Source organism: Oncorhynchus keta, chromosome 15 (assembly GCF_023373465.1).
Source record: "Oncorhynchus keta strain PuntledgeMale-10-30-2019 chromosome 15, Oket_V2, whole genome shotgun sequence".
In the NCBI taxonomy this organism is placed as follows: Eukaryota; Metazoa; Chordata; class Actinopteri; order Salmoniformes; family Salmonidae; genus Oncorhynchus; species Oncorhynchus keta.
In genome coordinates this window covers 9,729,752-9,755,811 of record NC_068435.1, presented here as the reverse complement: position 1 = coordinate 9,755,811, position 26,060 = coordinate 9,729,752, and the positions used below count along the sequence as shown (strand labels likewise).

The 26,060-nt window shown below is 44.0% G+C and overlaps 1 protein-coding gene across 9 annotated transcripts in view; it reads right to left on the bottom strand.

The window, feature by feature from the left end:
• The window catches only part of LOC118395167 (activated CDC42 kinase 1-like), a 178,421-nt gene that overhangs the window by 42,142 nt on the left and 110,219 nt on the right, over positions 1–26,060 (bottom strand). For all 9 annotated transcript variants that reach the window (XM_052463247.1, XM_052463245.1, XM_052463246.1 and 6 more), the window contains 2 exons: positions 18,840–18,934; positions 12,196–12,390 (listed from right to left, as the gene is read on the bottom strand). In XM_052463247.1, the coding sequence (XP_052319207.1) occupies positions 12,196–12,390; positions 18,840–18,934 (290 nt within the window). The remainder of the gene's footprint in view (positions 1–12,195; positions 12,391–18,839; positions 18,935–26,060) is intronic.

Here is a 26,060-nt window from a genome sequence, read left to right as displayed (position 1 = left end):
GTTAGTTATGAGGACATGTCTTTAATATGGTTCAGGTTAGTTATGAGGACATGTCTTTAATACGGTTCAGGTTAGTTATGAGGACATGTCTTTAATATGGTTCAGGTTAGTTATGAGGACATGTCTTTAATATGGTTCAGGTTAGTTATGAGGACATGTCTTTAATCGGTTCAGGTTAGTTATGAGGACATGTCTTTAATATGGTTCAGGTTAGTTATGAGGACATGTCTTTAATTTAATATGGTTCAGGTTAGTTATGAGGACATGTCTTTAATATGGTTCAGGTTAGTTATGAGGACATGTCTTTAATATGGTTCAGGTTAGTTATGAGGACATGTCTTTAATCGTTAATATGGTTCAGGTTAGTTATGAGGACATGTCTTTAATATGGTTCAGGTTAGTTATGAGGACATGTCTCGTTAATATGGTTCAGGTTAGTTATGAGGACATGTCTTTAATACGGTTCAGGTTAGTTATGAGGACATGTCTTTAATATGGTTCAGGTTAGTTATGAGGACATGTCTTTAATATGGTTCAGGTTAGTTATGAGGACATGTCTTTAATATGGTTCAGGTTAGTTATGAGGACATGTCTTTAATATGGTTCAGGTTAGTTATGAGGACATGTCTTTAATACGGTTCAGGTTAGTTATGAGGACATGTCTTTAATATGGTTCAGGTTAGTTATGAGGACATGTCTTTAATATGGTTCAGGTTAGTTATGAGGACATGTCTTTAATACGGTTCAGGTTAGTTATGAGGACATGTCTTTAATATGGTTCAGGTTAGTTATGAGGACATGTCTTTAATATGGTTCAGGTTAGTTATGAGGACATGTCTTTAATATGGTTCAGGTTAGTTATGAGGACATGTCTTTAATATGGTTCAGGTTAGTTATGAGGACATGTCTTTAATATGGTTCAGGTTAGTTATGAGGACATGTCTTTAATATGGTTCAGGTTAGTTATGAGGACATGTCTTTAATCGTTAATATGGTTCAGGTTAGTTATGAGGACATGTTTAATATGGTTCAGGTTAGTTATGAGGACATGTCTTTAATATGGTTCAGGTTAGTTATGAGGACATGTCTTTAATACGGTTCAGGTTAGTTATGAGGACATGTCTTTAATATGGTTCAGGTTAGTTATGAGGACATGTCTTTAATCGTTAATATGGTTCAGGTTAGTTATGAGGACATTTCTTTAATATGGTTCAGGTTAGTTATGAGGACATGTCTTTAATATGGTTCAGGTTAGTTATGAGGACATGTCTTTAATATGGTTCAGGTTAGTTATGAGGACATGTCTTTAATATGGTTCAGGTTAGTTATGAGGACATGTCTTTAATATGGTTCAGGTTAGTTATGAGGACATGTCTTTAATATGGTTCAGGTTAGTTATGAGGACATGTCTTTAATCGTTAATATGGTTCAGGTTAGTTATGAGGACATGTCTTTAATATATGAGGTTCAGGTTCAGGTTAGTTATGAGGACATGTCTTTAATATGGTTCAGGTTAGTTATGAGGACATGTCTTTATGGTTCAGGTTAGTTATGAGGACATGGTTCAGGTTAGTTATGAGGACATGTCTTTAATACGGTTCAGGTTAGTTATGAGGACATGTCTTTAATATGGTTCAGGTTAGTTATGAGGACATGTCTTTAATATGGTTCAGGTTAGTTATGAGGACATGTCTTTAATATGGTTCAGGTTAGTTATGAGGACATGTCTTTAATATGGTTCAGGTTAGTTATGAGGACATGTCTTTAATATGGTTCAGGTTAGTTATGAGGACATGTCTTTAATATGGTTCAGGTTAGTTATGAGGACATGTCTTTAATATGGTTCAGGTTAGTTATGAGGACATGTCTTTAATACGGTTCAGGTTAGTTATGAGGACATGTCTTTAATATGGTTCAGGTTAGTTATGAGGACATGTCTTTAATATGGTTCAGGTTAGTTATGAGGACATGTCTTTAATACGGTTCAGGTTAGTTATGAGGACATGTCTTTAATATGGTTCAGGTTAGTTATGAGGACATGTCTTTAATATGGTTCAGGTTAGTTATGAGGACATGTCTTTAATACGGTTCAGGTTAGTTATGAGGACATGTCTTTAATCGTTAATATGGTTCAGGTTAGTTATGAGGACATGTCTTTAATACGGTTCAGGTTAGTTATGAGGACATGTCTTTAATATGGTTCAGGTTAGTTATGAGGACATGTCTTTAATACGGTTCAGGTTAGTTATGAGGACATGTCTTTAATATGGTTCAGGTTAGTTATGAGGACATGTCTTTAATATGGTTCAGGTTAGTTATGAGGACATGTCTTTAATACGGTTCAGGTTAGTTATGAGGACATGTCTTTAACGGTTAGTTATGAGGTTCAGGTTAGTTATGAGGACATGTCTTTAATATGGTTCAGGTTAGTTATGAGGACATGTCTTTAATATGGTTCAGGTTAGTTATGAGGACATGTCTTTAATATGGTTCAGGTTAGTTATGAGGACATGTCTTTAATCGTTAATATGGTTCAGGTTAGTTATGAGGACATGTCTTTAATATGGTTCAGGTTAGTTATGAGGACATGTCTTTAATATGGTTCAGGTTAGTTATGAGGACATGTCTTTAATATGGTTCAGGTTAGTTATGAGGACATGTCTTTAATATGGTTCAGGTTAGTTATGAGGACATGTCTTTAATATGGTTCAGGTTAGTTATGAGGACATGTCTTTAATATGGTTCAGGTTAGTTATGAGGACATGTCTTTAATACGGTTCAGGTTAGTTATGAGGACATGTCTTTAATATGGTTCAGGTTAGTTATGAGGACATGTCTTTAATATGGTTCAGGTTAGTTTGAGGACATGTCTTTAATAGGTTCAGGTTAGTTATGAGGACATGTCTTTAATACGGTTCAGGTTAGTTATGAGGACATGTCTTTAATCGTTAATATGGTTCAGGTTAGTTATGAGGACATGTCTTTAATATGGTTCAGGTTAGTTATGAGGACATGTCTTTAATCGTTAATATGGTCCAGGTTAGTTATGAGGACATGTCTTTAATATGGTTCAGGTTAGTTATGAGGACATGTCTTTAATACGGTTCAGGTTAGTTATGAGGACATGTCTTTAATATGGTCCAGGTTAGTTATGAGGACATGTCTTTAATACGGTTCAGGTTAGTTATGAAGACATGTCTTTAATACGGTTCAGGTTAGTTATGAGGACATGTCTTTAATATGGTTCAGGTTAGTTATGAGGACATGTCTTTAATATGGTCCAGGTTAGTTATGAGGACATGTCTTTAATATGGTTCAGGTTAGTTATGAGGACATGTCTTTAATATGGTTCAGGTTAGTTATGAGGACATGTCTTTAATATGGTTCAGGTTAGTTATGAGGACATGTCTTTAATACGGTTCAGGTTAGTTATGAGGACATGTCTTTAATATGGTTCAGGTTAGTTATGAGGACATGTCTTTAATCGTTAATATGGTTCAGGTTAGTTATGAGGACATGTCTTTAATATGGTTCAGGTTAGTTATGAGGACATTTGTTTAATACGGTTCAGGTTAGTTATGAGGACATGTCTTTAATATGGTTCAGGTTAGTTATGAGGACATGTCTTTAATACGGTTCAGGTTAGATATGAGGACATGTCTTTAATATGGTTCAGGTTAGTTATGAGGACATGTCTTTAATATGGTTCAGGTTAGTTATGAGGACACGTCTTTAATATGGTTCAGGTTAGTTATGAGGACATGTCTTTAATATGGTTCAGGTTAGTTATGAGGACATTTGTTTAATATGGTTCAGGTTAGTTATGAGGACATGTCTTTAATCGTTAATATGGTTCAGGTTAGTTATGAGGACATGTCTTTAATACGGTTCAGGTTAGTTATGAGGACATGTCTTTAATATGGTTCAGGTTAGTTATGAGGACATGTCTTTAATATGGTTCAGGTTAGTTATGAGGACATGTCTTTAATATGGTTCAGGTTAGTTATGAGGACATGTCTTTAATCGTTAATATGGTTCAGGTTAGTTATGAGGACATGTCTTTAATATGGTTCAGGTTAGTTATGAGGACATGTCTTTAATACGGTTCAGGTTAGTTATGAGGACATGTCTTTAATATGGTTCAGGTTAGTTATGAGGACATGTCTTTAATCGTTAATATGGTTCAGGTTAGTTATGAGGACATGTCTTTAATATGGTTCAGGTTAGTTATGAGGACATGTCTTTAATATGGTTCAGGTTAGTTATGAGGACATGTCTTTAATCGTTAATATGGTCCAGGTTAGTTATGAGGACATGTCTTTAATATGGTTCAGGTTAGTTATGAGGACATGTCTTTAATATGGTTCAGGTTAGTTATGAGGACATGTCTTTAATATGGTTCAGGTTAGTTATGAGGACATGTCTTTAATATGGTTCAGGTTAGTTATGAGGACATGTCTTTAATATGGTTCAAGTTAGTTATGAGGACATGTCTTTAATATGGTTCAGGTTAGTTATGAGGACATGTCTTTAATACGGTTCAGGTTAGTTATGAGGACATGTCTTTAATACGGTTCAGGTTAGTTATGAGGACATGTCTTTAATACGGTTCAGGTTAGTTATGAGGACATGTCTTTAATACGGTTCAGGTTAGTTATGAGGACATGTCTTTAATACGGTTCAGGTTAGTTATGAGGACATGTCTTTAATATGGTTCAGGTTAGTTATGAGGACATGTCTTTAATATGGTTCAGGTTAGTTATGAGGACATGTCTTTAATCGTTAATATGGTTCAGGTTAGTTATGAGGACATGTCTTTAATATGGTTCAGGTTAGTTATGAGGACATGTCTTTAATCGTTAATATGGTTCAGGTTAGTTATGAGGACATGTCTTTAATATGGTTCAGGTTAGTTATGAGGACATGTCTTTAATACGGTTCAGGTTAGTTATGAGGACATGTCTTTAATATGGTTCAGGTTAGTTATGAGGACATGTCTTTAATACGGTTCAGGTTAGTTATGAGGACATGTCTTTAATATGGTTCAGGTTAGTTATGAGGACATGTCTTTAATCGTTAATATGGTTCAGGTTAGTTATGAGGACATTTCTTTAATATGGTTCAGGTTAGTTATGAGGACATGTCTTTAATCATTAATAAGGTTCAGGTTAGTTATGAGGACATTTCTTTAATATGGTTCAGGTTAGTTATGAGGACATGTCTTTAATCGTTAATATGGTTCAGGTTAGTTATGAGGACATGTCTTTAATATGGTTCAGGTTAGTTATGAGGACATGTCTTTAATATGGTTCAGGTTAGTTATGAGGACATGTCTTTAATATGGTTCAGGTTAGTTATGAGGACATGTCTTTAATACGGTTCAGGTTAGTTATGAGGACATGTCTTTAATATGGTTCAGGTTAGTTATGAGGACATGTCTTTAATATGGTTCAGGTTAGTTATGAGGACATGTCTTTAATATGGTTCAGGTTAGTTATGAGGACATGTCTTTAATACGGTTCAGGTTAGTTGTGAGGACATGTCTTTAATATGGTTCAGGTTAGTTATGAGGACATGTCTTTAATCGTTAATAAGGTTCAGGTTAGTTATGAGGACATTTCTTTAATATGGTTCAGGTTAGTTATGAGGACATGTCTTTAATCGTTAATATGGTTCAGGTTAGTTATGAGGACATGTCTTTAATATGGTTCAGGTTAGTTATGAGGACATGTCTTTAATATGGTTCAGGTTAGTTATGAGGACATGTCTTTAATATGGTTCAGGTTAGTTATGAGGACATGTCTTTAATATGGTTCAGGTTAGTTATGAGGACATGTCTTTAATATGGTTCAGGTTAGTTATGAGGACATGTCTTTAATATGGTTCAGGTTAGTTATGAGGACACGTCTTTAATATGGTTCAGGTTAGTTATGAGGACATGTCTTTAATATGGTTCAGGTTAGTTATGAGGACATTTGTTTAATATGGTTCAGGTTAGTTATGAGGACATGTCTTTAATACGGTTCAGGTTAGTTATGAGGACATGTCTTTAATACGGTTCAGGTTAGTTATGAGGACATGTCTTTAATATGGTTCAGGTTAGTTATGAGGACATGTCTTTAATATGGTTCAGGTTAGTTATGAGGACATGTCTTTAATATGGTTCAGGTTAGTTATGAGGACATGTCTTTAATCGTTAATATGGTTCAGGTTAGTTATGAGGACATGTCTTTAATATGGTTCAGGTTAGTTATGAGGACATGTCTTTAATACTGTTCAGGTTAGTTATGAGGACATGTCTTTAATATGGTTCAGGTTAGTTATGAGGACATGTCTTTAATATGGTTCAGGTTAGTTATGAGGACATGTCTTTAATATGGTTCAGGTTAGTTATGAGGACATGTCTTTAATATGGTTCAGGTTAGTTATGAGGACATGTCTTTAATACGGTTCAGGTTAGTTATGAGGACATGTCTTTAATACGGTTCAGGTTAGTTATGAGGACATGTCTTTAATACGGTTCAGGTTAGTTATGAGGACATGTCTTTAATATGGTTCAGGTTAGTTATGAGGACATGTCTTTAATATGGTTCAGGTTAGTTATGAGGACATGTCTTTAATCGTTAATATGGTTCAGGTTAGTTATGAGGACATGTCTTTAATATGGTTCAGGTTAGTTATGAGGACATGTCTTTAATCGTTAATATGGTTCAGGTTAGTTATGAGGACATGTCTTTAATATGGTTCAGGTTAGTTATGAGGACATGTCTTTAATACGGTTCAGGTTAGTTATGAGGACATGTCTTTAATATGGTTCAGGTTAGTTATGAGGACATGTCTTTAATACGGTTCAGGTTAGTTATGAGGACATGTCTTTAATATGGTTCAGGTTAGTTATGAGGACATGTCTTTAATCGTTAATATGGTTCAGGTTAGTTATGAGGACATTTCTTTAATATGGTTCAGGTTAGTTATGAGGACATGTCTTTAATCGTTAATAAGGTTCAGGTTAGTTATGAGGACATTTCTTTAATATGGTTCAGGTTAGTTATGAGGACATGTCTTTAATCGTTAATATGGTTCAGGTTAGTTATGAGGACATGTCTTTAATATGGTTCAGGTTAGTTATGAGGACATGTCTTTAATATGGTTCAGGTTAGTTATGAGGACATGTCTTTAATATGGTTCAGGTTAGTTATGAGGACATGTCTTTAATACGGTTCAGGTTAGTTATGAGGACATGTCTTTAATATGGTTCAGGTTAGTTATGAGGACATGTCTTTAATACGGTTCAGGTTAGTTGTGAGGACATGTCTTTAATATGGTTCAGGTTAGTTATGAGGACATGTCTTTAATCGTTAATAAGGTTCAGGTTAGTTATGAGGACATTTCTTTAATATGGTTCAGGTTAGTTATGAGGACATGTCTTTAATCGTTAATATGGTTCAGGTTAGTTATGAGGACATGTCTTTAATATGGTTCAGGTTAGTTATGAGGACATGTCTTTAATATGGTTCAGGTTAGTTATGAGGACATGTCTTTAATATGGTTCAGGTTAGTTATGAGGACATGTCTTTAATCGTTAATATGGTTCAGGTTAGTTATGAGGACATGTCTTTAATATGGTGCAGGTTAGTTATGAGGACATTTGTTTAATACGGTTCAGGTTAGTTATGAGGACATGTCTTTAATATGGTTCAGGTTAGTTATGAGGACATGTCTTTAATACGGTTCAGGTTAGATATGAGGACATGTCTTTAATATGGTTCAGGTTAGTTATGAGGACATGTCTTTAATATGGTTCAGTTTAGTTATGAGGACACGTCTTTAATATGGTTCAGGTTAGTTATGAGGACATGTCTTTAATATGGTTCAGGTTAGTTATGAGGACATTTGTTTAATATGGTTCAGGTTAGTTATGAGGACATGTCTTTAATCGTTAATATGGTTCAGGTTAGTTATGAGGACATGTCTTTAATACGGTTCAGGTTAGTTATGAGGACATGTCTTTAATATGGTTCAGGTTAGTTATGAGGACATGTCTTTAATATGGTTCAGGTTAGTTATGAGGACATGTCTTTAATATGGTTCAGGTTAGTTATGAGGACATGTCTTTAATCGTTAATATGGTTCAGGTTAGTTATGAGGACATGTCTTTAATATGGTTCAGGTTAGTTATGAGGACATGTCTTTAATACTGTTCAGGTTAGTTATGAGGACATGTCTTTAATATGGTTCAGGTTAGTTATGAGGACATGTCTTTAATCGTTAATATGGTTCAGGTTAGTTATGAGGACATGTCTTTAATACGGTTCAGGTTAGTTACGAGGACATGTCTTTAATATGGTTCAGGTTAGTTATGAGGACATGTCTTTAATCGTTAATATGGTCCAGGTTAGTTATGAGGACATGTCTTTAATATGGTTCAGGTTAGTTATGAGGACATGTTTTTAATATGGTTCAGGTTAGTTATGAGGACATGTCTTTAATATGGTTCAGGTTAGTTATGAGGACATGTCTTTAATATGGTTCAGGTTAGTTATGAGGACATGTCTTTAATATGGTTCAGGTTAGTTATGAGGACATGTCTTTAATATGGTTCAGGTTAGTTATGAGGACATGTCTTTAATACGGTTCAGGTTAGTTATGAGGACATGTCTTTAATACGGTTCAGGTTAGTTATGAGGACATGTCTTTAATACGGTTCAGGTTAGTTATGAGGACATGTCTTTAATACGGTTCAGGTTAGTTATGAGGACATGTCTTTAATACGGTTCAGGTTAGTTATGAGGACATGTCTTTAATATGGTTCAGGTTAGTTATGAGGACATGTCTTTAATATGGTTCAGGTTAGTTATGAGGACATGTCTTTAATCGTTAATATGGTTCAGGTTAGTTATGAGGACATGTCTTTAATATGGTTCAGGTTAGTTATGAGGACATGTCTTTAATCGTTAATATGGTTCAGGTTAGTTATGAGGACATGTCTTTAATATGGTTCAGGTTAGTTATGAGGACATGTCTTTAATACGGTTCAGGTTAGTTATGAGGACATGTCTTTAATATGGTTCAGGTTAGTTATGAGGACATGTCTTTAATACGGTTCAGGTTAGTTATGAGGACATGTCTTTAATATGGTTCAGGTTAGTTATGAGGACATGTCTTTAATCGTTAATATGGTTCAGGTTAGTTATGAGGACATTTCTTTAATATGGTTCAGGTTAGTTATGAGGACATGTCTTTAATCGTTAATAAGGTTCAGGTTAGTTATGAGGACATTTCTTTAATATGGTTCAGGTTAGTTATGAGGACATGTCTTTAATCGTTAATATGGTTCAGGTTAGTTATGAGGACATGTCTTTAATATGGTTCAGGTTAGTTATGAGGACATGTCTTTAATATGGTTCAGGTTAGTTATGAGGACATGTCTTTAATATGGTTCAGGTTAGTTATGAGGACATGTCTTTAATATGGTTCAGGTTAGTTATGAGGACATGTCTTTAATATGGTTCAGGTTAGTTATGAGGACATGTCTTTAATATGGTTCAGGTTAGTTATGAGGACATGTCTTTAATCGTTAATATGGTTCAGGTTAGTTATGAGGACATGTCTTTAATATGGTGCAGGTTAGTTATGAGGACATTTGTTTAATACGGTTCAGGTTAGTTATGAGGACATGTCTTTAATATGGTTCAGGTTAGTTATGAGGACATGTCTTTAATACGGTTCAGGTTAGATATGAGGACATGTCTTTAATATGGTTCAGGTTAGTTATGAGGACATGTCTTTAATATGGTTCAGGTTAGTTATGAGGACACGTCTTTAATATGGTTCAGGTTAGTTATGAGGACATGTCTTTAATATGGTTCAGGTTAGTTATGAGGACATTTGTTTAATATGGTTCAGGTTAGTTATGAGGACATGTCTTTAATCGTTAATATGGTTCAGGTTAGTTATGAGGACATGTCTTTAATACGGTTCAGGTTAGTTATGAGGACATGTCTTTAATATGGTTCAGGTTAGTTATGAGGACATGTCTTTAATATGGTTCAGGTTAGTTATGAGGACATGTCTTTAATATGGTTCAGGTTAGTTATGAGGACATGTCTTTAATCGTTAATATGGTTCAGGTTAGTTATGAGGACATGTCTTTAATATGGTTCAGGTTAGTTATGAGGACATGTCTTTAATACTGTTCAGGTTAGTTATGAGGACATGTCTTTAATATGGTTCAGGTTAGTTATGAGGACATGTCTTTAATCGTTAATATGGTTCAGGTTAGTTATGAGGACATGTCTTTAATACGGTTCAGGTTAGTTACGAGGACATGTCTTTAATATGGTTCAGGTTAGTTATGAGGACATGTCTTTAATCGTTAATATGGTCCAGGTTAGTTATGAGGACATGTCTTTAATATGGTTCAGGTTAGTTATGAGGACATGTTTTTAATATGGTTCAGGTTAGTTATGAGGACATGTCTTTAATATGGTTCAGGTTAGTTATGAGGACATGTCTTTAATATGGTTCAGGTTAGTTATGAGGACATGTCTTTAATATGGTTCAGGTTAGTTATGAGGACATGTCTTTAATACGGTTCAGGTTAGTTATGAGGACATGTCTTTAATACGGTTCAGGTTAGTTATGAGGACATGTCTTTAATACGGTTCAGGTTAGTTATGAGGACATGTCTTTAATACGGTTCAGGTTAGTTATGAGGACATGTCTTTAATACGGTTCAGGTTAGTTATGAGGACATGTCTTTAATACGGTTCAGGTTAGTTATGAGGACATGTCTTTAATATGGTTCAGGTTAGTTATGAGGACATGTCTTTAATATGGTTCAGGTTAGTTATGAGGACATGTCTTTAATCGTTAATATGGTTCAGGTTAGTTATGAGGACATGTCTTTAATATGGTTCAGGTTAGTTATGAGGACATGTCTTTAATCGTTAATATGGTTCAGGTTAGTTATGAGGACATGTCTTTAATATGGTTCAGGTTAGTTATGAGGACATGTCTTTAATACGGTTCAGGTTAGTTATGAGGACATGTCTTTAATATGGTTCAGGTTAGTTATGAGGACATGTCTTTAATACGGTTCAGGTTAGTTATGAGGACATGTCTTTAATATGGTTCAGGTTAGTTATGAGGACATGTCTTTAATCGTTAATATGGTTCAGGTTAGTTATGAGGACATTTCTTTAATATGGTTCAGGTTAGTTATGAGGACATGTCTTTAATCGTTAATAAGGTTCAGGTTAGTTATGAGGACATTTCTTTAATATGGTTCAGGTTAGTTATGAGGACATGTCTTTAATCGTTAATATGGTTCAGGTTAGTTATGAGGACATGTCTTTAATATGGTTCAGGTTAGTTATGAGGACATGTCTTTAATATGGTTCAGGTTAGTTATGAGGACATGTCTTTAATATGGTTCAGGTTAGTTATGAGGACATGTCTTTAATATGGTTCAGGTTAGTTATGAGGACATGTCTTTAATATGGTTCAGGTTAGTTATGAGGACATGTCTTTAATACGGTTCAGGTTAGTTATGAGGACATGTCTTTAATATGGTTCAGGTTAGTTATGAGGACATGTCTTTAATCGTTAATATGGTTCAGGTTAGTTATGAGGACATGTCTTTAATATGGTTCAGGTTAGTTATGAGGACATGTCTTTAATATGGTTCAGGTTAGTTATGAGGACATGTCTTTAATATGGTTCAGGTTAGTTATGAGGACATGTCTTTAATCGTTAATATGGTTCAGGTTAGTTATGAGGACATGTCTTTAATATGGTTCAGGTTAGTTATGAGGACATGTCTTTAATCGTTAATATGGTCCAGGTTAGTTATGAGGACATGTCTTTAATATGGTTCAGGTTAGTTATGAGGACATGTCTTTAATATGGTTCAGGTTAGTTATGAGGACATGTCTTTAATATGGTTCAGGTTAGTTATGAGGACATGTCTTTAATATGGTTCAGGTTAGTTATGAGGACATGTCTTTAATATGGTTCAGGTTAGTTATGAGGACATGTCTTTAATATGGTTCAGGTTAGTTATGAGGACATGTCTTTAATCGTTAATACGGTTCAGGTTAGTTATGAGGACATGTCTTTAATACGGTCCAGGTTAGTTATGAGGACATGTCTTTACTCATTGATGATTTAAGGTTAGGATTAGTTATATCTTACTCGTCAATGCGGTCTGGGAAGCCCCAGCAGCGGTGTGGGTCGGAGTCTCCATGGCCAGTGTGGATGAAGCTGTGTTTAAGGGGCCTGCTGATGTCATGGGCCGACAGGCCCGCAACGGAGGTCACCACGTTCCTGGGGAACTGGCCCACCTTCAGCGTGCGTTTGTTCTGGCCCCGCCACCAGTAGTTCTCCGCTCTGACAAAGAGGGTTGTAAAATAGACGTACAGGTGAACGTGAGAAAAAGCACAGACACAGTGCAGACAGACAGACAGACAGACAGACAGACAGACAGACAGACAGACAGATAAACAAGCCCATGCATGCCACACATCTACATAAAGACCTAACACATACAGGTATATAAAGACCTAACACATACAGGTATATAAAGACCTAACACATACAGGTATATAAAGACCTAACACATACAGGTACATAAAGACCTAACACATACAGGTATATAAAGACCTAACACATACAGGTATATAAAGACCTAACACATACAGGTATATAAAGACCTAACACATACAGGTATATAAAGACCTAACACATACAGGTATATAAAGACCTAACACATACAGGTATATAAAGACCTAACGCATACAGGTATATAAAGACCTAACACATACAGGTATATAAACACATAACACATACAGGTATATAAAGACCTAACACATACAGGTATATAAAGACCTAACACATACAGGTATATAAAGACCTAACACATACAGGTATATAAAGACCTAACACATACAGGTATATAAAGACCTAACACATACAGGTATATAAAGACCTAACACATACAGGTATATAAAGACCTAACACATACAGGTATACATGTCTCTGGACCCACTCACTGTCACAATCATACTCTGGACCTAGTTTTGTCCCATGGAATAAATGTTGTGGATCTTAATGTTTTTCCTCATAATCCTGGACTATCGGACCACCATTTTATTATGTTTGCAATTGCAACAAATAATCTGCTCAGACCCCTACCAAGGAACATCAAAAGTCGTGCTATAAATTCACAGGCAACACAAAGGTTCCTTGATGTCCTTCCAGATTCTCTCTGTCTACCCAAGGTACGCCAGAGGACAAAAATCAGTTAACCACCTAACTGAGGAACTCAATTTAACTTTGCGCAATACCCTAGATGCAGTTGCACCCCTAAAAAATAAAAACATTTCTCATAAGAAACTAGCTCCCTGGTACACAGAAAATAGCCGAGCTCTGAAGCCAGCTTCCAGAAAATTGGAACGGAAATGGCGCCACACCAAACTGGAAGTCTTCCGACTAGCTTGGAAGGACAGTAGTACCCTTACTGCTGCTAGATCATCCTATTTTTCTAACTTAATTGAGGAAAATAAAGAACAATCCGAAATTCCTTTTTGATACTGTCGCAAAGCTAACTAAAAAGCAGCATTCCCCAAGAGAGGATGGCTTTCACTTTAGCAGTGATAAATTCATGAACTTCTTTGAGGAAAAGATCATGATTATTAGAAAGCAAATTACGGACTCCTCTTTAAATCTGCGTATTCCTTCAAAGCTCAGTTGTCCTGAGTCTGCACAACTCTGCCAGGACCTAGGATCAAGAGAGACGCTCAAGTGTTTTAGTACTATATCTCTTGACACAATGATGAAAATAATCATGGCCTCTAAATCTTCAAGCTGCATACTGGACCCTATTCCAACTAAACTACTGAAAGAGCTGCTTCCTGTGCTTGGCCCTCCTATGTTGAACATAATAAATGGCTCTCTATCCACCAGATGTGTACCAAACTCACTAAAAGTGGCAGTAATAAAGCCTCTCTTGAAAAAGCCAAACCTTGACCCAGAAAATATTAAAAACTATCGGCCTATATCGAATCTTCCATTCCTTTCAAAAATTTTAGAAAAGGCTGTTGCGCAGCAACTCACTGCCTTCCTGAAGACAAACAATGTATACGAAATGCTTCAGTCTGGTTTTAGACACCATCATAGCACTGAGACTGCGAAGGTGGTAAATGACCTTTTAATGGCATCAGACCGAGGCTCTGCATCTGTCCTCATGCTCCTAGACCTTAGTGATGCTTTTGATACCATCGATCACCACATTCTTTTGGAGAGATTGGAAACCCAAATTGGTCTACACGGACAAGTTCTGGCCTGGTTTAGATCTTATCTGTCGGAAAGATATCAGTTTGTCTCTGTGAATGGTTTGTCCTCTGACAAATCAACTGTAAATTCCGGTGTTCCTCAAGGTTCCGTTTTAGGACCACTATTGTTTTCACTATATATTTTACCTCTTGGGGATGTCATTCGAAAACATAATGTTAACTTTCACTGCTATGCGGATGACACAAATGGTGAAGCCCCAAAATTGCCCTCGCTAGAAGCATGTGTTTCAGACATAAGGAAGTGGATGGCTGCAAACTTTCTACTTTTAAACTCGGACAAAACAGAGATGCTTGTTCTAGGTCCCAAGAAACAAAGAGATCTTCTGTTGAATCTGACAATTAATCTTAATGGTTGTACAGTCGTCTCAAATAAAACTGTGAAGGACCTCGGCGTTACTCTGGACCCTGATCTCTTTTTTGAAGAACATATCAAGACCATTTCAAGGACAGCTTTTTTCCATCTACATAACATTGCAAAAATCAGAAACTTTCTGTCCAAAAATGATGCAGAAAAATGAATCCATGCTTTTGTCACTTCTAGGTTAGACTACTGCTATGCTCTACTTTCCGGCTACCCGGATAAAGCACTAAATAAACTTCAGTTAGTGCTAAATACAGCTACTAGAATCCTGACTAGAACCAAAAAAATTGATCATATTACTCCAGTGCTAGCCTCCCTACACTGGCTTCCTGGCAAAGCAAGGGCTGATTTCAAGGTTTTACTGCTAACCTACAAAGCATTACATGGGCTTGCTCCTACCTATCTCTCTGATTTGGTCCTACATACCTACATGTACGCTACGGTCACAAGACGCAGGCCTCCTAATTGTCCCTAGAATTTCTTAGCAAACAGCTGGAGGCAGGGCTTTCTCCTATAGAGCTCCATTTTTATGGAACGGTCTGCCTACCCATGTCAGAGACGCAAACTCGGTCTTAACCTTTAAGTCTTTACTGAAGACTCATCTCTTCAGTGGGTCATATGATTGAGTGTAGTCTGGCCCAGGAGTGGGAAGGTGAACGGAAAGGCTCTGGAGCAACGAACCGCCCTTGCTGTCTCTGCCTGGCCGGTTTCCCTCTTTCCACCGGGATTCTCTGCCTCTAACCCTATTACACTGGCTTACTGGGGCTCTCTCATACCGTCCCTGGGAGGGGTGCGTCACCTGAGTGGGTTGAGTCTCTGATGTGATCATCCTGTCTGGGTTGGCGCCCCCCCCTTGGGTTGTGGGCTATACTCAGCCTTGTCTCAGGATGGTAAGTTGGTGGTTGAAGATATCCCTCTAGTGGTGTGGGGGCTGTTCTTTGGCAAAGTGGGTGGGGTTATATTCTTCATGTTTGGCCCTGTCCGGGGGTGTCCTCGGATGGGGCCACAGTGTCTCCTGACCCCTCCTGTCTCAGCCTCCAGTATTTATGCTGCAGTAGTTTATGTGTCGGGGGGCTAGGGTCAGTTTGTTATATCTGGAGTACCTCTCCTGTCCTATTCGGTGTCCTGTGTGAATTTAAGTGTGCTCTCTCTAATTCTCTCTTTCTCTCTTTCTTTCTCTCTCTTGGAGGACCTGAGCCCTAGGACCATGCCTCAGGACTACCTGATATGATGACACCTTGCTGTCCCCCGTCCACCTGGCCGTGCTGCTGCTCCAGTTTCAACTGTTTTGCCTTATTATTATTGGACCTGGCTGGTCATTTATGAACATTTGAACATCTTGGCCATGTTCTGTTATAATCTCCACCCGGCACAGCCAGAAGAGGACTGGCCACCCCACATAGCCTGGTTCCTCTCTAGGTTTCTTCCTAGGTTTTGACCTTTCTAGGGAGTTTTTCCTAGCCACCGTGCTTCTACACCTGCATTGCTTGCTATTTGAGGTTTTAGGCTGGGTTTCTGTACAGCACTTTGAGATATCAGCTGATGTACGAAGGGCTATATAAATAAATTTGATTTGAAGTATATAAAGACATAACACATACAGGTATATAAACACATAACACAATACAGTTATATAAAAACCTAACACATACAGGTATATAAAGACCTAACACATACAGGTATATAAAGACCTAACACATACAGGTATATAAAGACCTAACACATACAGGTATATAAAGACCTAACACATACAGTTATATAAAGACCTAACACATACAGGTACAGTTGAAGTCAGAAGTTTACGTACACTTAGGTTGGAGTCATTAAAACTCGTTTAACAACCACTCCACAAATGTATTGTTAACAAACTATAGTTTTGTCAAGTTGGTTAGGACATCTACTTTGTGCATGACAAGTAATTTTTCCAACAATTGTTTACAGACAGATTATTTCACTCATAATTCACTGTTCCAGTGAATCAGAAGAATCACAATTCCAGTGGGTCAGAAGTTTACATACACTAAGTTGACTGTGCCTTTAAATAGCTTGGACAATTCTAGAAAAGGATGTCATGGCTTTAGAAGCTTCTGATAGGCTAATGTACATCATTTGATTCAATTGGAGGTGTACCTGTGGGTGCATTTAAAGGCCGACCTTCAAACTCAGTCCATCTTTGCTTGACATAATGGGAAAATCAAAAGAAATCAGCCAAGAAATAAGAATTTTGTGGGGGGACCTCCACAAGTCTGGTTCATCCTTGGGAGCAATTTCTAAACACCTGAAGGTACCACATTCATTTGTACAAACAATAGCATGCAAGTATAAACACTGTGGGAACACGCAGCCATGATACCGCTCAGGAAGGAGACGTGTTCTGTCTCCTACAGATGAACGTACTTTGGTGCGAAAAGTGCAAATCAATCCCAGAACAACAGCAAGGGACCTTGTGAAGATGCTGGAGGAAACAGGTACAAAATAATCTATATCCACAGTAAAACGAGTCCTATATCGACATAACCTGAAAGGCCGCTCAGCAAGGAAGAAGCCACTGCCTCAAAACCGCCATAAAAAATATTTTACTTTTTGGAAAAATGTCCTCTGGTCTGATGAAACAAAAACAGAACTGTTTGGCCATAATGACCATCGTCATGTTTTGAGGAAAAAGGGGGAGGCTTGCAAGCTGAAGATCCCCATACCAACCGCGAAGCACGGGGGTGGCCCTACACCCAAACAAGGGCACTGCGTTCATCCACCTCTGGCCTGCTCGCCTCCCTACCACTGAGGAAGTACAGTTCCCGCTCAGCCCAGTCAAAACTGTTCGCTGCTCTGGCCCCCCAATGGTGGAACAAACTCCCTCACGACGCCAGGACAGCGGAGTCAATCACCACCTTCCGGAGACACCTGAAACCCCACCTCTTCAAGGAATACCTAGGATAGGGTAAGTAAGGGTAGGTAATCCTTCTCCCCCCCAACAAGATTTAGATGCAAGTGGCTGTTCCACTGGTTGTCATAAGGTGTATGCACCAATTTGTAAGTCGCTCTGGATAAGAGCGTCTGCTAAATGACTTAAATGTTAATGTTAATGGGTGGCAGCATCATGTTGTGGGGGTGCTTTGCTGCAGGAGGGACTGGTGCACTTCACAAAATAGATGGCATCATGAGGTAGGAAAATTATATGGATATATTGAAGCAACGTCTCAAGACATCAGTCAGGGAGTTAAAGCTTGGTCGCAAATGGGTCTTCCAAATGGACATTGATCATTATTAATAAAATATATTATAAACATATCTTGTGTAATTTCCATTGTTGTATGTTGTTGAATCAAACAGCTGGCCATCACGGTCTAGCTGGTGTTGGTGAGGGAAAGTGTCTGGCAGCGTACTTCAAAGTTGAGGCAAAATGGCTTAAGGACAACAAAGTCAAGGTATTGGAGTGGCCATCACAAAGCCCTGACCTCAATCCTATAGAAAATGTCTGGGTAGAACTGAAAAAACATGTGTGAGCAAGGAGGCCTACAAACCTGACTCAGTTGCACCAGCTCTGTCAGGAGGAATGGGCCAAGATTCACTCAACTTATTGTGGGAAGCTTGTGGAAGGCTACCACAAACGTTTGACCCAAGTTAAACAATTTAAAGGCAATGCTACCAAATATGAATTCAGTGTATGTAAACTTCTGACCCACTGGGAATGTGATGAAAGAAATAAAAGCTGAAATATATCATTATCTCTACTATTATTCTGACATTTCACATTCTTAAAATAAAGTGGTGATCCTCACTGACCTAAGACAGGGTATTTTATTCGGATTAAATGTCAGGAATTGTGAAAAACTGAGTTTAAATGTAGTTGGCTAAGATGTATGTAAACTTCCAACTTCAACCCATACAGGTATATAAAGACATAACACACACAGACAGGTACACACACATACACAGGTAGGTGCCAATGTAAATGCATAGCATACACACACACTCACACACACACACACACACACACTCACACACACACTCACACACACACATATACCCATGCACACAGATAACTCTGACAGACACAAAACATACATAGAAAACCCAATGACGACAGAATATTGATTTACAGTTCATTAGTTGATCACACACACCTGCCCTCGATGATGGTGATGATGTCGTCAACCTGAATCTGAAGCTTGTCAGCCTCATCAAAGTCCTGCAGCGCACACATGTCTGTTGGCATGGTCTGGAACGGAGACACACACACACACACACATAAAAACCAAGTGTGATTACCTTAAAACACACACTGCACCCCAACCAGGCACCCCAACATAGTCATTTGGGCCCAAAACCTAAATATGAAATCAGAGTGTGAGTTCTTCCCCCACAAATCACAGTTAAGTACACATCAAGTTAGGATTCCTCAGTTGGTGAGGCCATAATGTGCCCCATGACCCATACAGTACCGTAGTAGAGTCACTAGGTGGAGCTAGAGGTCCAGGTAACATATGAAGAGCTCCCACAGTCAAGACTTCATCTTGTCATTCAATAATGCAAGTAAATATTTCAAATGATATGACATTTTACACAAATTGTGTATACAAGTTAAGTATTTAGAACGGACATCTCAGGTTGTAAGCAAATTGATCCACTAAACTTGACGTCAGAATATACAATTGTCGCTCAAGAAGGTCTTGTATACAACCTTGAAGGTACACATTCAAAATATACATTTAACATTTAAGTCATTTAGCAGACGCTCTTATCCAGAGCGACTTACAAATATATACTCAGGCATTTAAATACAAACATACACGTAATGCAAATACTAATGTAAACACACATCCCCCCTCCCCCCACCACTTTACACACATCCCCCTCCCCCCCCCACCACTCTACACATCCCCCTCCCCCACCACTCTACACCCCCTCCCCCACCACTTTACACACACATCCCCCTCCCCCCCCACTTTACACACACATCCCCCTCCCCCACCACTTTACACACACATCCCCCCTTCCCCCACCACTCTACACACATCCCCTCCCCCACCACTTTCCCCCCACACACATCCCCCTCCCCCACCACTTTACACACACATCCCCCTCCCCCACCACTTTACACACACATCCCCCTCCCCCCACCACTTTACACACACATCCCCCTCCCCCACCACTCTACACATCCCCTCCCCCCACCACTCTACACACACATCCCCCTCCCCCACCACATCCCCCTCCCCACATCACCCCTCCCCCACCACTTTACACACACATCCCCCTCCCCCACCACTTTACACACACATCCCCCTCCCCCCACCACTCTACACACACATCCCCCTCCCCACCACTCTACACATCCCCTCCCCCACCACTCACACACATCCCCTCCCCCACCACTCTACACATCCCCCTCCCCCACCACTTTACACACACATCCCCTCCCCCACCACTTTACACACACACCCCCCTCCCCCACCACTCTACACACACATCCCCCTCCCCCACCACTCTACACATCCCCCCCCCTCCCCCACCACTCTACACACACATCCCCCTCCCCCACCACTTTACACACACATCCCCCTCCCCCACCACTCTACACACATCCCCCTCCCCCCACCACTTTACACACACATCCCCCTCCCCCCACCACTTTACACACACATCCCCCTCCCCCACCACTCTACACATCCCCCTCCCCCACCACTCTACACATCCCCCTCCCCCCACCACTCTACACATCCCCTCCCCCACCACTCTACACACACACACATCCCCCTCCCCCACCACTTTCCCCCACCACACACACATCCCCCTCCCCCACCACTCTACACATCCCCTTCCCCCACCACTCTACCACACACATCCCCTCCCCCACCACTTTACACACATCCCCCTCCCCACCACTTTACACACACATCCCCCTCCCCCACCACTCTACACACATCCCCCTCCCCCCACCACTCTACACACACATCCCCCTCCCCCCCCCACCACTTTACACACACATCCCCCCTCCCCCACCACTTTACACACACATCCCCCTCCCCCACCACATCCCCCTACACACACATCCCCCTCCCCCACCACTTCCCCCCACCACACACACATCCCCCTCCCCCACCACTCTACACATCCCCCTCCCCCACCACTCTACACACACATCCCCTCCCCCACCACTTTACACACACATCCCCCTCCCCCACCACTCTACACATCCCCCTCCCCCACCACTTTACACACACATCCCCCTCCCCCACCACTCTACACACACATCCCCCCCCCCCCACCACTCTTTACACACACATCCCCCTCCCCCACCACTTTACACACACATCCCCCCTCCCCCACCACTTTACACACACATCCCCCCCTCCCCCACCACTTACACACACATCCCCCCTCCCCACCACTTTACACATCACATCCCCCTCCCCCACCACTTTACACACACATCCCCCTCCCCCCACCACTTTACACACACATCCCCCTCCCCCACCACTTTACACACATCCCCCTCCCCCACCACTTACACACACATCCCCCTCCCCCACCACTCTACACACACATCCCCCTCCCCCCAGCACTTTACACACACATCCCCCTCCCCCACCACTCTACACATCCCCCCTCCCCCACCACTTTACACACACATCCCCCTCCCCCACCACTCTACACATCCCCTCCCCCCACCACTCTACACATCCCCCTCCCCCACCACTCTACACACACATCCCCTCCCCCACCACTCTACACACACATCCCCCTCCCCCCACCACTCTACACATCCCCTTCCCCCACCACTTTACACACACATCCCCTCCCCCACCACTCTACACATCCCCTTCCCCCACCACTCTACACACACATCCCCCTCCCCCACCACTCTACACACACCCCCTCCCCCACCACTCTACACACACATCCCCCTCCCCCACCACTCTACACATCCCCTTCCCCCCACCACTTTACACACACATCCCCCTCCCCCACCACTCTACACACACATCCCCCTCCCCCACCACTTTACACACACATCCCCCTCCCCCACCACTTTACACACACATCCCCCCCTCCCCCCACCACTTTACACACACATCCCCCTCCCCCAGCACTTTACACACACATCCCCCTCCCCCACCCCACCACCCCCTTTACACACACATCCCCCTCCCCCACCACTTTACACACACATCCCCCTCCCCCACCACTTCTACACATCCCCCTCCCCCCACCACTCTACACACACATCCCCCTCCCCCCCCACCACTCTACACATCCCCCTCCCCCACCACTCTACACACACATCCCCCTCCCCCCACATCCATCCCCCTCCCCCACCACTCTACACACATCCCCTCCCCCCACCACTCTACACACACATCCCCTCCCCCACCACTCTTCATCCCCCCCCCCACTTTACACACATCCCCCTCCCCCACCACTTTACACACACATCCCCCTCCCCCCACCACTTTACACACACATCCCCCTCCCCCACCACTTTTTACACACACATCCCCCTCCCCCACCACTTTACACACACATCCCCCCACCCTCCCACCACTTTACACACACATCCCCCTCCCCCCACCACTTTACACACATCCCCCTCCCCCACCACTTTACACACACATCCCCCCCCCCCCACCACTCTACACATCCCCCTCCCCCACCACTTTACACACACATCCCCCTCCCCCACCACTTTACACACACATCCCCCTCCCCCACCACTTTACACACACATCCCCCTCCCCCACCACTTTACACACACATCCCCCTCCCCCACCACTTTACACACACATCCCCCTCCCCCACCACTTTACACACATCCCCCTCCCCCACCACTTTACACACACACACCCCCTCCCCCCACCACTCACATCCCCCCTCCCCCACCACTTTACACACACATCCCCCTCCCCCCACCACTTTACATCCCCCTCCCCCACACATCCCCCTCCCCCACCACTTTACACACACATCCCCTCCCCCCACCACTTTACACACACATCCCCTCCCCCACCACTCTACACACACATCCCCCTCCCCACCACTCTACACATCCCCCTCCCCCACCACTCTACATCCCCCTCCCCCCACACACATCCCCTCCCCCACCACTCTACACACATCCCCCTCCCCCACCACTCTACACACACATCCCCTCCCCCCCCACCACTCTACACACACATCCCCCTCCCCCCACCACTCTACACATCCCCCTCCCCCCCACCACTCCCCCTACACACACATCCCCCCCCCCACCACCCTACACACACATCCCCCTCCCCCACCACTCTACACACACATCCCCCTCCCCCACCACTCTACACATCCCCCCCCCCCCACCACTCTACACACACATCCCCCTCCCCCCCCACCACCCTACACACACATCCCCCTCCCCCCACCACTCCCCCTCCCCCACCACTACACATCCCCCTCCCCCCACCACTCTACCACACACATCCCCCTCCCCCACCACTCTACACACACATCCCCTCCCCCACCACTCTACACACACATCCCTCTCCCCCACCACTCTACACATCCCCCTCCCCCACCACTCTACACATCCCCTCCCCCACCACTCTACACACACATCCCCCTCCCCCACCACTCTACACATCCCCCTCCCCCACCACTCTACACACACATCCCCTCCCCCCACCACTCTACACACACATCCCCTCCCCCACCACTCTACACACACATCCCCCTCCCCCACCACTCTACACATCCCCCCTCCCCCCACCACTCTACACACACATCCCCCTCCCCACCACCCTACACACACATCCCCTCCCCCACCACTCTACACACACATCCCCCTCCCCCCACCACTTTACACACACATCCCCCTCCCCCCACCACTCTACACACACACATCCCCCCTCCCCCACCACTCTACACATCCCCCTCCCCCCACCACTCTACACACACATCCCCTCCCCCACCACTCTACACACACATCCCCCCCTCCCCCACCACTCTACACACCCCCTCCCCCACCACTCTACACACACATCCCCCTCCCCCCCCCCACCACCCTCCCCCACCACACACATCCCCCTCCCCCACCACTCTACACACACATCCCCTCCCCCACCACTCTACACACCCCCTCCCCCACCACTCTACACATCCCCCTCCCCCACCACTCAACACACACATCCCCCCACCCTCTACACACACATCCCCTCCCCCCACCCCCCATCCCCCTCCCCCCACCACACACACATCCCCCTCCCCCCACCACCCTACACACACAACCCCCTCCCCCCCTCTACACATCCCCCCCCCCACCACCCTCTACACATCCCCCCTCCCCCACCACTCTACACACACATCCCCCTCCCCCACCACTCTACACATCCCCTCCCCCACCACTCAACACACACCATCCCCCATCCCCCTCCCCCCACCCTCTACACACACATCCCCCCTCCCCCCCACCCCTCTACACACACATCCCCCCTCCCCCCCCCCACCACTCACATCCCCCCCCCCCACACACAACCCCCTCCCCCACCCCCCCCATCCCCCTCCCCCACCACTCTACACACACATCCCCCCCTCCCCCATCACTCTACACACCCCCTCCCCCCATCACTCTACACACACCCCCTCCCCCCACCCTCTACACACATCCCCCCCACCCCCATCCCCCCCCCCCACCACTCTACACACACATCCTCCCCCACCCTCTACACACACACCCCCTCCCCTCACACACACATCCCCCTCCCCCCACCACTCTACACACACATCCTCCCCCACCCCACCACTCTACACACACAACCCCCCCTCCCCCTACTACACACATCCCCCCTCCCCCCCCCACCACTCTAAACACACATCTCCCCCCACCCCCACCACTCTACAAACCCATCACACCCCCTCCCCCCCCTCCCCCACCCCTCAAAACACATCCCCCCATCCCCCCACCACTCTAAACACACATCTCCCTCCCCCACCCTCTACACACACATCCCCTCCCCCCACCACTCTACACACACATCCTCCCCCACCCCCACCCTCCCCCTACACACACATCCCCCTCCCCCACCCCTCAACACACACACTACCCCTCCTCCCCACCCCTCTACACACACATCATCCCCTCCCCACACACACACCCCCTCCCCCCACAACTCTACACACACATCCCCCACCACTCTACACACACAATCCCCCTCCCCCTCTACACACACATCCCCCTCCCCCACCACTCTAAACACACATCCCCTCCCCCACCCCCACCACTCTACACACCCATCTACACACACCTCCCCCCTCCCCTCTACACACACATCCCCCTCCCCCCACCACTCTAGACACACATCTCCCCCCCCTCCCCCACCACTCTACACACCCATCTCCCCCACCCCTCTACACACATCCCCCTCCCCCACCCCTCTACACACACATCCTCCCCTCTACACCCCCATTCTACACAACCCCCTCCCCCACCACTCTACACATCCCCCTCCCCCTCCCCCACCACTCTTAACACACATACCCCCTCCCCCTCCCCCCACCCCTCTACACACACATCCCCTCCCCCCACCCCCTCTACACACACATCCCCCTCCCCCTACACCCCCCCATTCTACACACCCCCCCCCCCACCACTCTACACCCCCCCCTCCCCCCACCACTCTACACACCCATCTCCCCCCCCCCCACCACTCTACACACACACACCCCCCTCCCCCCACCACTCTACACACCCATCCCCCCCTCCCCCTCCCCCACCCCTCTACACACACATCCTCCCCACCACTCTACACACACACACACCCCTCCCCCCACCACTCTACACACCCATCTCCCCCTCCCCCACCACTCTACACACCCATCCCCCCCCTCCCCCCACCCCTCTACACGCACATCCCCTCCCCCCACCACTCTAAACACACATCCCCCCCCACCACTCTACACACACATCCCCCCCTCCCCAGCCACTCTACACACACATCCCGCCCTCCCCCACCACTCTACACACCCATCTCTCCCCCCCCTCCCCCTCCCCCCACCACTCTAAACACACACACCCCCCTCCCCCCACCACTCTACACACATCCCCCCCTCCTCTACACGCACATCCCCCTCCCCACCACTCTACACACACATACCCCCCCCCCCACCACTCTACACACACATCCCCCTCCCCCACCACTCTACACACACATCCCCCCTCCCCTCTACACACACATCCCCTCCCCCACCACTCTACACACACATCCCCCCCCCCACCACTCTACACACACATCCCCCCTCCCCCCACCACTCTACACACACATCTCCCCCCCTCCCCCACCACTCTACACACATCCCCCACCTCCCTCCCTCCCCCA